Source organism: Phyllobates terribilis, unplaced genomic scaffold (genome assembly GCF_046119375.1).
Source record: "Phyllobates terribilis strain yellow unplaced genomic scaffold, ASM4611937v1 Scaffold_8__6_contigs__length_399053987, whole genome shotgun sequence".
Taxonomy (NCBI): domain Eukaryota; kingdom Metazoa; phylum Chordata; class Amphibia; order Anura; family Dendrobatidae; genus Phyllobates; species Phyllobates terribilis.
In genome coordinates, this window is record NW_027362768.1 from 55,779,782 (window position 1) to 55,795,755 (window position 15,974).

Consider the following 15,974-nt stretch of genomic DNA (forward strand, 5'->3'; position numbering starts at 1 on the left):
TGTGGGATCCATTATACTGTGTGGAGGGCTGTGTGGGATCCATTATACTGTGTGGAATCCATTATACTGTGTGGAGGGCTGTGTGGGATCCATTATACTGTGTGGAGGGCTGTGTGGGATCCATTATACTGTGTGGAGGGCTGTGTGGGATCCATTATACTGTGTGGAGGGCTGTGTGGGATCCATTATACTGTGTGGAGGGCTGTGTGGGATCCATTATACTGTGTGGAGGGCTGTGTGGGATCCATTATACTGTGTGGAGGGCTGTGTGGGTATCACAGTTGGTGAATCATACTGTTATGGGTTCACCATACTTTGCCAGGGAGGTTTGGGGAGCACACTAGGGTCATCATACCTTGCGTGTGGATGGTACTGTGGAGGAATTCACTGTGGGGGTAACTTACTGTGTTTGGGGCACTTTTGTTGGCATCAAACTTTATTATCTGTATTATTCAAGGTTTTTATCCTTTCTTATTACATATTTAAATTAGGCCATTGGGCCATATGCTTTTACTGCTCTTACATAACATAATATGTTACTCCAGTATGCACCATTTGTGATTTTGTGTTTATTTTATATTAATATTAATAGATATTAATTAAAATGTACATTATTTGTGGGACAACCACTTTAAGTTGTTTCCACATGAAAAGGTTCATCATTATATTTGATGATAAGGAAGCCTTTACTCAATTGTAGACATTTTTTTTTAAATTTCAATGTTGGCCCGATACCTTGTCCAAGTTTATAATTTTGGCCCTCTTTGTATTTGAGTTTAACATCTCTGCGTAACGTCTAACTTGACTGTGATGCGCTTGAACAACATTTCCAGCAGGTGGCAGTCATGACTTAAGAAAGAAACTAAAACCTTTGTTCTTTCTACTAAGCAAAAAGAAAATAGAATTTGGAGCACAGTTTGGTTCAGCCCTTTGAACTGTTCATTGTTTCATGCAGTTTAAGAGACTACTGAAAGCCGGGTGGATAGGAAAGCCATGTCATAAGGACTTATTCTTCAGTCCATTAAAAGTGACTTTCTATTAGTGAAGAGGACCTTGTAAGAATGATTAAATGTAAGAGCATTTCCATACAGCTCACAGTCATTTTACTCCTGCTTCAACTTCAAAATTCCTGTGCAGAAACGGAGCCAGATGAAGGAAAAACACCGGATGGAGCCTCCACGTTAGCATTTGTTTTTGATGTTACTGGATCCATGTATGATGACTTAGTACAAGTAATAGAAGGAGCATCAAAGATTTTAGAAACATCTTTAAGCAGACCGAAAAAACCTTTGTATAATTTTGCTTTAGTGCCATTCCATGATCCAGGTAAGAAGTCCTTCTTGTACACTAGTTGTTGTTGTGAGTCGTTTGCACTTTTACAAAATGTTTACAATAGAATTGAGAAGAATGGTCTCAGGAACTTTATTCTTTTAGCTTTTTCTGTCAATCATTCGGTAAAATAACTTTGTCTATATGTTTCCACATATCGCCTTTAATACTTCTTGGTTAAGAGAACACCTTGGAGGCATTTAGGACACAGCACATACAGAATGTATAGAGCAGTCTATATGATGCTAGAACACATCCCATATATCAGACACAGTAACTTATGATGAAGTCCTTAATCTATGTAGCTGATTTCTTTCTCTGTTATCACTTGGGTATGTAGTATATTGACATATTTAATCACATTACGTAGTCTACACATTTGGCTAGTAGCCAAAACCATACCTGTTGCTCTCTGTTAGTTACCTTTTTCATTTTCTTCTATGGAAGTCATTTGCAGTGCCGCTCTTTCAGGATGCTGTAGATCCAATGTAATGTTGGATGCAATTACATAGTATTGTAAGTAGCAGCGAAGTAGGTTTTGTCATCATTTCCATTCTTTATATTGACTGTGCTGCCATTTTTGACTCTTTACAAATGAAAGTTGCTCAAATATTTAAGGAGGCATCTGTTCACCAGTTTGTCATTCATGCTTTATGCCATTGGTATGCTATAAATGTCTGAAAGATGTGGGATTCCATTCTGGGACCTTTAACTATTTCAAGAATGTGGGTCTCCCAACACCTGCTCTGCAAGGTGGGTGCCAACTGCATAGCCACCACTCCAATCTTTCTGCACCCAGATGTGACCGCCAGCAGCCACTGCATCAGGCAGGACACATGGGTTAAGGTGTGACGTTTTTCTTGACATGTAGGGCTCGAGGTAAGACCTACATCAATCAGAGATAGTCCATGGATAAGCCATGGATAAGCCTTAATATCTAAGATGAAAAGACCCCTATATTTAAGACCCTTCACTGAATCATATATTATTATATTATTTACCACAGTCCTTAGGTTTATTTATGGATAGATGCATCAAGGGTTAGCTGTCAAATCTTAACTAGACATATTGAATTATATATGTATAAAGACAGTTGAAACCAGAAGTTTACATACACTATATAAAAAGACACATATGCATGTTTTTCTCAATATCTGACATGAAATGAGAAGAAATCTTTCTCATTTTAGGTCAATTTGGATTACCATAATTTTTAATATTTGCCAAATGCCAGAATAATGAGAGGGAGAGAATGTTTTAAGACATTTTTATTACTTACTGCAAAGTCAAAAGTACACTGAGATTACAGTTATATGAAAAAGTTTGGGCACCCCTATTAATCTTAAGCTTAATGTTTTATAAAAATTGGTGTTTTTGCAACAGCTATTTCAGTTTGATATATGTAATAACTGTTGGACACAGTAATGTTTCTGCCTTGAAATGAGGTTTATTGTACTAACAGAAAATGTGCAATCTGCATTCAAACAAATTTGACAGGTGCATAAGTATGGGCAACCTTATCATTTTCTTGTTTTAAATACTCCTACCTACTTTTTACTGACTTACTAAAGCACTTTTTTTTTGTTTTGTAACCTCATTGAGCTTTGAACTTCATAGCCAGGTGTATGCAATCATGAGAAAAGCTACTTAAAGTGGCCACTTGCAAGTTGTTCTCCAGTTTGAATCTCCTCTGAAGAGTGGCATCATGGGCTCCTCAAAATAACTGTCAAATGATCTGGAAACAAAGATTATTCAACACAGTTGTTCAGGGGAAGTATACAAAAAGCTGTCTCAGAGATTTAACCTGTCAGTTTCCACTGTGAGGAACATAGTAAGGAAATGGAAGAACACAGGGACAGTTCTTGTTAAGGCCTGAAGTGGCAGGCCAAGAAAAACATCAGAAAGGCAGAGAAGAAGAATGGTGAGATCAGTCAAGGACAATCCTCAGACCACCTCCAGAGAGCTGCAGCATCAACTTGCTGCAGATGGTGTCACTGTGCATCGGTCAACTATACAACGCACTTTGCACAAGGAGAAGCTGTATGGGAAAGTGATGCGAAAGAAGCCGTTTCTGCAAGCACGCCACAAACAGAGTCGGCTGAGGTATGCAAAAGCACATTTGGAGAAGCCAATTTCTTTTTTGAAGAAGGTCCTGTGGACTGATGAAACCAAGATTGAGTTGTTTGGTCATACAAAAAGGTGTTATGCATGGCGGCAAAAAAACACAGCATTCCAAGAAAAACACTTGCTACCCACAGTAAAATTTGGTGGAGGCTCCATCATGCTTTGGGGCTGTGTGGCCAATGCCGGCACCGGGAATCTTGTTAAAGTTGAGGGACGCATGGATTCCACTCAGTATCAGCAGATTCTAGACAATAATGTTCAAGAATCAGTGATAAAGTTGAAGTTATGCAGGGGATGGATCTTTCAGCAAGACAATGATCCAAAACACCACTCCAAATCTACTCAGGCATTCATGCAGAGGAACAATTACAATGTTCTGGAATGGCCATCCCAGTCCCCAGACCTGAATATCATTGAACATCTGTGGGATCATTTGAAGAGGGCTGTCCATGCTCGGCGACCATCAAACTTAACTGAACTGGAATTGTTTTGTAAAGAGGAATGGTCAAAAATACCTTCATCCAGGATCCAGGAACTCATTAAAAGCTACAGGTAGCGACTAGAGGCTTTTATTTTTGCAAAAGGAGGATCTACTAAATATTAATGTCACTTTTCTGGTGAGGTGCCCATACTTATGCACCTGTCAAATTTTGTTTGAATGCAGATTGCACATTTTCTGTTAATACAATAAACCTGATTTCAAGGCAGAAACATTACTGTGTCCAACAGTTATTACATATATCAAACTGAAATAGCTGTTGCAAAAACACCAATTTTTATAAAACAATAAGCTTAAGATTAATAGGGGTGCCCAAACTTTTTCATATAACTGTATATGCCTTTAAACAATTCTGGACTGCCCATATGATGATGTCATGTGGTTGGAAGCTTTTGACATCTGAGTTATAGAGACACACCTGTGGATGTATTTTAATGCATACCTGAAACACACTGCTCCTTTGGGTAGCATCATGGGAAAGTCTAAAGAAATCAGCTAAGATATCAGAAAGAGAATTGTGGACTTGCACAAGTCTGGCTCATCCTTGGGTATAATTTCAAGACACCTGAAGGTGCCTTGCTCATCTGTACAAACAATTATATGCAAGTACAAACAAGATGGGAATGTCCAGCCATCATACCGCTCAGGAATTAGACGGGTTCTGTGTCCCAGAGATGAACGAGCTTTGGTCCGACATGTGCATATCAGCCCAAGGACAAAAGCAAAAGACCACGGAAATTAAAATAATCCACAGTGAAACTAGTACTGTATCAACATGGGCTGAAAGGCCACTCTGCCAGGAAGAAGCAATTACTCCAAAGAAACATAAAAAAGCCAGATTAATGTTTGCAAATGCACACAGGAACAAAGACCTTAATTTTTGGAAATATGTCCTGTGGTCTGATGCCATTTGGGCATAATGACCATCATTACGTTTGGAGCAAAAAGGGAGAAGCTTGGAAACCTTAGAACACCATCCCAACTGTGAAACACGGGGGTGACAGCATCATGTTGTGGGGTTGTTTTGCTGCAGGAGGGACTGGTGCACTTCACAAAATAGATGGCATCATGAGAAAAGAAGATTATGTGGCAATACTGAAACAACATCTCACGACATCAGCCAGGAAGTTAAAGCTTGGGCGGAAATGGGTCTTCCAAATGGACAATGACCTGAAGCATACTGCCAAAATGGTAACAAAGTGGCTTAAGGATAACAAAGTCCATGTTTTGGAGTGGCCATCACAAAGCCCTGATCTCAATCCTATTGAAAATTTATAGGCAAAGCTGAAAAGGCAGGTGCGAGCAAGGCGACCTACAAACTTGGATCAGTTACATTAGTTTTGTCAGGAGGAATGGGCCCAAATTCAGACCAACTCTTGTGAGAAGCTTGTGAAAGGATATCCCAAACGTTTGACCCAAGTCATTCAGTTTAAGGGCAATGGTACCAAATACTAATGAAATGTATGTAAACTTTTGACTTTACATTAAGCAATAAAAATGCCTTAAAACACTTTCTCTCCCTCATTATTCTGGCATTTGGCAAATATTAAAAATATAAAAAATTATGGTAATCCTAATTGACCTAAACGGGAAAGGTTTATTCTGATTTCATGTCAGATATTGAGAAAAACATGCATATGTGTCTTTTTATATAGTGTATGTAAACTTCTGGTTTCAACTGCATATTATTATGTATAATGTGGGAAAAATATGAGCATTAGAGATGAGCAGATCCTTTGAAATTTGAATTCACTGACTTTTTCTAAAAAATGTGATTTTCGGTGAATAAATTTGCAAGAATCTCAATACTGGAAAGCTTGTAATTGGTCAGAAAATACACATAGTAAGAGAAGAGAGAGAACCCTGTTGGCCATAAGAGCTTACACTCTACAAAAGAGAGAGAACCCCACTGACCATAAGAACTTATACTCTTCAGAAGAGAGAATGGACCCACTCGCCATAAGAGCTTACATTGTGCAGGAGAGAGAAAGAGAGAGAGAACCCTGATGATCATAAGAGCTTACACTTTACAGAAGAGAGACTGGACCCACTGGCCATAAGAGTTTACACTCTATAGGAGAGAGAAAGAGAGAGAAACCCTGCAGATCATAAGAAGTTACACTCTACAGAAGAGAGAATGGACCCACTGGCCATAAGAGCTTACACTGTATTGGAGAGAGAAAGAATCCTGATGATCATACGAACTTACACTCTACAGCAGAGAGAATGGACCCACTGGCCATAAGAGTTTACACTCTATAGGAGAGAGAAAGAGAGAGAGAACCCTGCTGATCATAAGAAGTTACACTCTACAGAAGAGAGAATGGACCCACTGGCCATAAGAGCTTACACTCTATAGGAAAGAGAAAGAGAGAGAGAGAACCCTGATGATCATAAGAGCTTACACTCTACAGGAGAGAAAAAGAGAGAGAGATGACCTCGCTGAGCATAAGAGCTTATACTCTACAAGAGGGAGAGAGAGGACCTCATTGACCATAATAAGAGAGAATTGACCTTGCTGGCCATAAGAGCTTACACTTTACAAGAGAGAGAGAGAAAGAGAGGTGACCCTGCTGACGATAAGACCTTATACTCTACAGGAGAGAGAAAGGGCCCTGCTGACCATAAGAACTTACACTCTACAGGAGAGAGAATGGACCCACTGGCCATAAGAGTTTACACTCTATAGGAGAGTGAAACAGAGAGAGAACCCTGCTGATCATAAGAAGCTACACTCTACAGAAGACAGAATGGAACTGCTGGCCATAAGTGCTTACACTGTACAGAAGAGAGAAACAGAGAGAGAGAGGACCCCACTGACCACAAAAGGTTATACTCTACAGGAGAGAGTGAAGGAGAGTGAAAGAGAGAGAGAGGACCAACTGATCATAATAGCTTACACTTTACATAAGATAAATAGAGAGAGACGTGATCCCACTGACCACAAGAGCTGACACTCAACAGAAGAGAGAAAGGACCCACTGGCCATAAGAGCTTACACTCTACAGGAGAGAAAAAGAGAGAGAGAGGACCTCGCTGAGCATAAAAGCTTATACTCTACAAGAGGGAGAGAGAGAGGACCCCATTGACCATAACAAGAGAGAATTGACCTTGCTGGCCATAAGAGCTTACACTTTACAGGAGAAAGAGAGAGAGAGAAAGAGAGGGGACCCTGCTGACCATAAGACCTTATACTCTACAGGAGAGAGAAAGGGCCCTGCTGACCATAAGAGCTTACACTCTACAGAAGAGAACATGGACCCAGTAGCCATAAGAGCATACACTCTACAGGAGACAGAGAGCGATAGAGAGAAGACCCCTCTCTGTTGTTTTTTTTACTTGAGAAAGGCGCCAGTCTCACATGGAAACGCGTTGTGGAATAAAAAACACTTCTATATATTATTGGATCAAGGATCTTCATTTCGGTCAGCGCAACCAAAACTGTTAATTGTCTTTTCCTTCAAGATTCCCGTTAATGACAACCTGTAGAAAAATAACAACTGACAATAGACAACTGTAGAAAAATATGTACTTAACACGTCAGAACATTGTAACTGAAGCTAAACCTCAACTTCTCATGTCATATTTAGATTATGTTGTAACTCTTTATTTTCTAAGCCATCGGTAAATTTAGAAGTGTGCTACATGGTCCCTTTGTCTGGTGATCAAGGGATAGTAGCACCCAGATGCTAGATAGTGCTATCTTCTTACATGTCAAAAAGTTAGGAAAATGTTGACAAGCGTGCCCATGCTCTTTACACATCTACTGTGTAGTTTATACACTGTGTAGGGCAGAATGGTGGCTCAGTGGTTAGCACTGCAGCGCTGGGGTCCTGGGTTCAAATCCCACCAAAGACAACATCTACAAGGAGTTTGTATGTTCTCCCCGTGTTTGCATGGGTTTTTTCCGGGTTCTCCGGTTTCCTCCCACACTCCAAAGACATACTGATAGGGAATGTAGATTGTGAGCCCCAATGGGGACAGGGATAATAATGTATGTAAAGTGCTGCGGAATATGTTAGCACTATATAAAGATTATTATATTATACAATTTCTTGTTTTCTCAGCCATTAGATTTATGGAATTATACTCCACATTGAAAGTCTATACTGCTGTCACAAACATGTGGCTGAACAATCACTATAGGGGAATAGTTTTGAAAGCCCAGCTATTATATGCTACTTTTGGTAGTGCCTGTTGTAATATTATTCTCTGTGCAAATGTAATAAAAAACAATGTGAAATATTTTTGGCTTCAGCTTTAGGAATAACGTCATTATCCTGTGAGAAAAATCCTTAAAATGTCTGTTTATTAACTTTAGAGTTTTTGACCCCGTTTTTAGTTTTCTTGTACCCGCCATGAAGGAAGTATTAGTTAAGATACAACAATATTTATATTTTCACTAAGAAGGAATATAAACAATGAGCTGAAAATATAATTAAGGCCAGACTTTTGGCAGAGCTGTAAAAATATTAAGGCTAGAAAATGTTAAGATTATCTGTTCACATTCCCACAATGAAAAAAGTTCCATAATATGTGTAAGAAAACAACATGTAATGGCATCAGATGTGCTCTTATCTACCCTGAAGGCTTAGTTCAAAGTTTCCTTATTAGCATTCCTGACTGTTCTACTTCAGAAGGACTGACTCATAGCCATGTGTCCACCAGGCAGCTATGGCACATCTAGCTGTAGAGAACTGTTGTGCCACAGGAAAATGGTCACCAACATAAATTGAGCATTTAATAGAGGAATGAATTTTGTCAGATACATTAAAGTGACTCTGTCAGCACAGAATGACTGTTCACGCTGAGTACTGCCGCTAGGTGCTTCACGGCGGGGCCAGTCATTTAACTAGACCTACCCACATGCTTGTTTTCCTTCTATCTCCATCCTCCTCTTCTTTGATTGACAGCTCTGGCTTCATAGGGACATACAGTGGTGGCCAAAAGTATTGGCACCCCTCCAATTCTGTCAGATAATACTCAGTTTCTTCCTGAAAATGATTGCAATCACAAATTCTTTGGTATTATTATCTTCATTTAATTTGCTTGCAAGGAAAAATCACAAAAGAGAATGAAGCAAAAATCAAATCATTGATTATTTCACACAAAACTACAAAAATGGGCCAGACAAAAGTATTGGCACCCTCAGCCTAATACTTGGTTGTACAACCTTTAGCCAAAATAACTGCGAACAACTGCTTCCGGTAACCATCAATGAGTTTCTTACAATGCTCTGCTGGAATTGTAGACCATTCTTCTTTGGCAAACTGCTCCAGGTCCCTGATATTTGAAGGGTGCCTTCTCCAAACTGCCATTTTGAGATCTCTCCACAGGTGTTCTATGGGATTCAGGTCTGGACTCATTGCTGGCCACCTTAGAAGTCTCCAGTGCTTTCTCTCAAACCATTTTATAGTGCTTTTGGAAGTGTGTTTTGGGTCATTGTCCTGCTGGAAGACCCATGACCTCTGAGGGAGACCCAGCTTTCTCACACTGGGCCCTACATTATGCTGCAAAATTTGTTGGTAGTCTTCAGACTTCATAATGCGATGCACACGGTCAAGCAGTCCAGTGCCAGAGGCAGCAAAGCAACCCCAAAACATCAGGGAACCTCCACCATATTTGACTGTAGGGACCGTTTTCTTTTCTTTGAATGCCGCTTTTTTTTTCCCTGTACACTCTATGTTGACGCTTTTTCCCAAAAAAGCTCTACTTTTGTCTCATCTGACCAGAGAACATTCTTCCAAAACGTTTTAGGCTTTCTCAGGTAAGTTTTGGCAAACTCCAGCCTGGCTTTTTTATGTCTCGGGGTAAGAAGTGGGGTCTTCCTGGGTATCCTACCATACAGTCCCTTTTCATTCAGACACCGACGGATAGTACGGGTTGACACTGTTGTACCCTCGGACTGCAGGGCAGCTTGAACTTGTTTGGATGTTAGTCGAGGTTCTTTATCCACCATCCGCACAATCTTGCGTTGAAATCTCTCGTCAATTTTTCTTTTCCGTCCACATCTAGGGAGGTTAGCCACAGTGCCATGGGCTTTAAACTTCTTGATGACACTGCGCATGGAAGACACAGGAACATTCAGGTCTTTGGAGATGGACTTGTAGCCTTGAGATTGCTCATGCTTCCTCACAATTTGGTTTCTCAAGTCCTCAGACAGTTCTTTGGTCTTCTTTCTTTTCTCCATGCTCAATGTGGTGCACACAAGGACACAGGACAGAGGTTGAGTCAACTTTAATCCATGTTAACTGGCTGCAAGTGTGATTTAGTTATTGCCAACACCTGTTAGGTGTCACAGGTAAGTTACAGGTGCTGTTAATTACACGAATTAGAGAAGCATCACATGATTTTTCAAACAGTGCCAATACTTTTGTCCACCCCCTTTTTTAGGTTTGGTGTGGAATTATATCCAATTTGGCTTTAGGACAATTCTTTGTGTGTTTTTTCATTGAAGACAAATTAAATGAAGATAATAATTCCAAAGAATTTGTGATTGCAATCATTTTCAGGAAGAAACTGAGTATTATCTGACAGAATTGCAGGGGTGCCAATACTTTTGGCCACCACTGTAGAAGGGTGGAGACAGAGGGAAACCAAGCAGATTGGAAGGTGTATATAAATGAATTACCCCGCTGTGAAGCACCACGTCCCTATACTTGATTTGTACAGTCATTCTATGCTGACAGAGTCACTTTAAAGGGAATCTGTCATCAGGTTATCCCAATATGAACTACAGCCACCACCTTTAACTCCTCATATATTGCAGTCCAGCTGTCTTTATATAACCATAGCTCTCAACCGTCCCGGATTCAGTGGGACTGTCCCATTTTGAGGGGGCAGTCGTTCTGTCCCAGCACATCAGGGCTTTGTTTCAACTTCCACTCACTCTCTTTGTATGATGTTTTCTCTTTTTTTATCACTCTGTAGCTCCTTCTCCTCAGGGAGCGGGGCCAGCATCTTTGCTCTGCACACATATTAATTAAATAAATACTCTTGTGATCTGATTTGGCCTCCCCAGGAATCGAACCCACACCTTGCATCATTGTAGGCAGTAGCTAAAGATTGAGATTTCAGTTCGTCATTGAGCCAAGATTTCAATCTGCGCATGTGCCACCTCCAGACAGATTTTACATTTACAGATTTTAATTTTATGGTTAATTATAATACAGACAGGATTAATTTTTTAGACACAATTGTCTTAGAAGACTCTAATAATGCCCTGAGCTTTGACCTTTTTTTTAAAAAAACAAAACACTGACATATATAATCTTTTACTTTTTTCAAGCAGTCATCCCCCACATCTGAAAAAATCTTTATGACATTCGCAGTTTCAAAGAGTCCGTAGAATTGTGATTGACCCTGACACATTAGAGAAAAGGCTTGATGAGATGTCAGATATGTTCTGAAACTGAGGATATCCTGATAAATTTTTAAAACTAGAAAGGATAAAACCTTTTAATCAAGAAATAAAACAAAAAGAGAAAAGGATGGTATTCTCTAAAAAATATCATCCCTGGTCTTTTCTGATTCAAAAAATTAAGAAAAAACATTGTAATACAGTTTCTCAATCATATCAAAACATAAAAGAATTTCACTTACCACTAAAGTGCCACCGGAGATCAGAAAATGTCAGAGATAAAGTTGCTTGAGCTGATTTGGCTAGTGATAAAAAATCTTTTGAAAAATTTTTGACAACTCCTAAAACGGGGACATTCCCATGCTTAAATTGTGTACACTGGTCAAATGTTGTTAAGGGACAATATTCATCATCCCTGCACGGGCAAATCGTTTCTGATCAATGATTTTTCTTTACTTGCGATAGTAATTTTGTTGTATATATTTTGAAGTGCCCTTGTGGCTTGATTTATGTGCGTGAGACAACTCTTTAAATGAAGGAAAGACTGTCCAATGTAAGGCGGCGATGTTCACACCGTGCAGTAACTGAGGCAGTGACCCAAGCAAGTCCAACATAAACAGCTTTATTCAGCAACTCACGGGTAAACAGAAAAGTCCTCCGGTTCGCAGCCGGGTTAACACGAGTCCTTAAACAACGGTGGGCAACGGCCGTGCCGGGCCGCTCAGAGCCTGACAGGTGCAGAGCCTTCCCAGGCGTGGATTCAGCCACACTCAATCCTGCTGAGCTTTCCTGCTATGCTCCTAGCAGGTTCCAACATAGAACACCACTAATCCTTAGTGCAGGGATTTTAAAGGACCTGTTTCAAGAGCCACTGGAAAACTCGGGTTGGAGGGAGGAGGCCGCCCCACTGCCTTCCTGTAGCCTCCCCCAAGAAATGAAGGCCCAGCCAGGTTTTACTAACCTGCCTTAGCCAGATAGGCTGACCAGGTCAATGCTCACCTTCATTCCTGCATTGCAGCCGCAGGTGAGTTTGTGACTGCAATGCACTCCAATGGATTTAATAGGTCTCTGTACACATTCTGGGGGATATATAACGTCCCTCGTATACGATCCCCGTCACTGCCTCACACCAACCATAAATGTACTATATGACAAAAAAATGATTATTATTGCCAGTAACTTACCATTTTATACAATGTAAGCATAACGTTTCACAGTTGCGTTTTCAAATCTTGGAACAGGTACAATAACCTAAAAGAGGAGGAAATTGTATACAGCGTTAAAAAAAAAAAAAACATTTTGGTTACATAGATACATAGACTGCAATCATATTGGAATATACTGTAATCTGTGTCAGTTTTTCTTACACATTTTTTCAAATTTTTATTTATTGATTTTAATTTTTCATCTTTTATTTCTAAATTTTATATTTTTATTTTTCTGTGTCAGACTTTGTTTGCTTTTTAAAACTAAATACTAGTGTTGAGTGAGCATGTTCGACACTGCTCGGTACTCGCCCGAGCATCTCACTACTCGGGAGGTTCGGCGAGCACCGAGCATTTCCGGGTTACTCGGGCGGGAGCTCGGGTCTCCGCCCTGCACGTTTGGCGCTCTTTACAGAGCCAATGAACATGCAGGGACTGCCAGCCAGTCACTGAAATGCCGCAGCCATGTTGTTTGTGCGCATTACAGTGATTGGCTGGCCGTACAGCGTCACCTCGAGTATTTAAATCCGGGTGCCGCCATCTTGGACACAGTCGCTCCGGATCAGACAGTGTAGGGAGAGTGCTGCTGAGTTAGGGAGAGATATATAGTGCGAAATAGGTAGTGTAGGGTCTCTAAAGCCTGCCAAATCAAACAAACAGTCCTTCCCAGGACTAATATCCATCCCAGATATCAGGCAGGCAGGCAGGCTGTATAGGAGACGCAGTGGTTATACCAGCAAACGTTGCATTACAGTCCTGTGTGCTCCTGTTGGTCAAATTGCTAGACTTATCCCCCAGTCGCAAGGGCCAGGATAAATTCTTTTTTTTTTTCATCTAAATCCTTTATTTATTTTTTTTCCTCAGTCAGACTGTACAAATACACGTCTTATGAATGTGTCTGTGACTGTTCAGACACCAATATATCTGTTTAAAAGAGTCTGGTGTAGGCCAGAGAAATAGAACTGTGGTTTTGCAGTTCCACGGGTCAAATCTCTGTATTATCCTGCTTTTGGCATTTTTTGCCGTAAAAAAAAACTGTAATAGAGTCTCCCTGACTGGTCAGACACCAACATATCTGTTTAAAAGAGTCTGGTGTAGGCCAGAGAAATAGAACTGTGGTTTTCCTCTTCCACGGTTCTAATCTCCTTTTTGTTACCCTTTTTCCATTGATAGTGAGAGTGTAAGCTATTTTACTACATTTACAATGGGCAAGGCGCGTGGCAAGGGACGTGGAACTGGACGTTCTGGTGATGGTGCATGTAGAGGACGGGGCCGTGGCCAAGGTGAAAATGTGCCACAACCAACAGCCACATCTTCTCGCTCCCACTTCTTGACCGAATTACTAGGGAAGCACACTACAACACCAGTATTGCGAACTGATCAGTGTGAACAGGTTATTAATTGGATAGCTAATAATACTTCCAGTTACCTGGGCACCACCACCTCCGGTCTGTCTTCCACACGGTCAACTCTTAGTAGTCGTGAGTCTCGACCGCATACTCCTCCTCACCCTGATGCTCCTTCCTCCCACCATGCCGAGTGTCATCAGACAGCTACTGATCCCACACTTGGACACTCTGAAGAGCTGTTCACTGGTCCATTTCCAGATTTGTGCCCCTCGCCTCCTCCGCTTGAAGTGGTGGAAGAGGAGGATCCATGTAGCGATGCCCAAATATTTGAACAGCCACGGCCACAGGAAGTCGACTCTGGCAATTTGTCACAAGAGGTGGACGATGACGAGACACAATTACCAGGAAGTGAGGAGGAGGATCGTGGTGCGCAAGTGGAAGAGGAGGAGGTGGTGGATGATCTAGTAACTGACCCAACGTGGCAGGAGGACATGCAGAGCAAGGCCAGCAGCACACAGGGGGAGGGAGGCAGAATACCCCAACAGGCAGGAAGAAGCAGTGTGGTGGCCGCACACAGAAAGCAGGCAACTGTTCCCCGTAACACCAACACGAGGGACGTTGCCAGTACAACCGGTAGGTCTTCCAGATTCTGGAATTTTTTTAAAGACTCTGATAACCCCAAAACGGCCATTTGTACCACCTGTCATGCCAGCATCAGCAGGGGTGACAAAACTACCAGCCTGACCACCACCAGCATGATCAGGCACATGGCAGCAAAGCACCCGACTTTGTGGGGTGAACACCAGGGTCCACAACCAGTGTCAGCGGGTGTCACCGCTGCTTCTTCCGCTGTTATGCATGTAATAGAACCCCCTGTTGTGTGTGCAAGGATATCCCCTGTCCATACTGCAGGCAAAGATGCCCCCTCCTCTCAGTCTTCACTTGTTATGGCAGTTTCTCAAGAAACAGCATCAACGTCCACGTCCACGTCTCACCGCAGCGTTCAATTGTCCATATCCCAGAGCTTTGAACGAAAGCGCAAATTCGCAGCCAACACCCAACAGGCCACAGTTCTAAATTCACACATTTCATGACTGCTTGCGTTGGAAATGCTGCCTTTTAGGCTGGTGGAGGCGGAATCCTTCTGCAACCTTATGGCGGTGGCCGTCCCTTGGTACTCGGTCCCCAGCCGACACTATTTTGCCCGGTGTGCCATCCCCGCACTACACAAGCACGTGTCCCAAAACATCTGTGTCCTCATCAATGTAGTTACTGGGAGAGTCCACCTGACAGTGGACAAGTTCTTGTGGCCAGGGACAGTACATCTCCCTGACGACACATTGGGTAAACATAGTGGAAGCCGGGACCCAGTCGGACCTTGGGATGGAACACATCCTCCCCACACCGAGGATTGCGGGCCCTATGTCAGTCAGAGTTGCCCCCACAGTGTACAGCTCCTGCGCATCCTCCTCCTCCTCCTCCTCATGTTCAGCCTCCATCTCAGATATCACCACATCAGTTACAAGCTGGAAGCACTGCAGTACTGCCTCAGCCAAGCGGCAACAGGCTGTGCTGAAGCTCATAAGCTTAGGTGATAAACCTCACACTGCTTGTGAGTTGTGGACAGCTGTGAAAGAGCAGGCAGATCTGTGGCTGAGACCGCTGAACCTACATCCAGGCATGGTCGTGTGTGACAATGGCCGTAACCTGGTGGCGGCTCTGAGGCGAGGTGAGATCACATACGTACCATGCCTGGCTCATGTGCTTAACCTCGTAGTTCAGCAGTTTCTCAAAGTACGCCACCTGTCAGCTCATTTTCGCAAGTCGGCTACAGCTTCCGCCGCCCTTGCTGTGTTGCAGCAGCGTTTGCAGCTTCCGGCACACCGACTGCTGTGTGATGTCCCCACACGTTGGAACTCTACCCTCCACATGTTGCAAAGGATTTGTGAGCAGAAGAGAGCAGTTGTGGAGTACCAGCTGCAACAAGGCCGTCGATATTCAGGTCAGACTCCACACATAAGACCTCAGGGGTGGACCTGGATGTCTGACATATGTACCATCCTGACAAACTTTGATTAGTCCACCAAGATGGTGAGTGGGGATGACGC

The 15,974-nt window shown here is 42.1% G+C and overlaps 1 protein-coding gene across 3 annotated transcripts in view; it reads left to right on the forward strand.

Annotated features, from left to right (window-relative positions):
- The first annotated feature begins 895 nt into the window (after positions 1–895).
- HMCN1 (hemicentin 1) overlaps positions 896–15,974 on the forward strand; it is a 924,522-nt gene continuing 909,443 nt past the window's right edge. For all 3 annotated transcript variants that reach the window (XM_073642974.1, XM_073642975.1, XM_073642976.1), the window contains exon 1: positions 896–1,326. In XM_073642974.1, the coding sequence (XP_073499075.1) occupies positions 1,062–1,326 (265 nt within the window). In that variant the 5' untranslated portion in view covers positions 896–1,061. The remainder of the gene's footprint in view (positions 1,327–15,974) is intronic.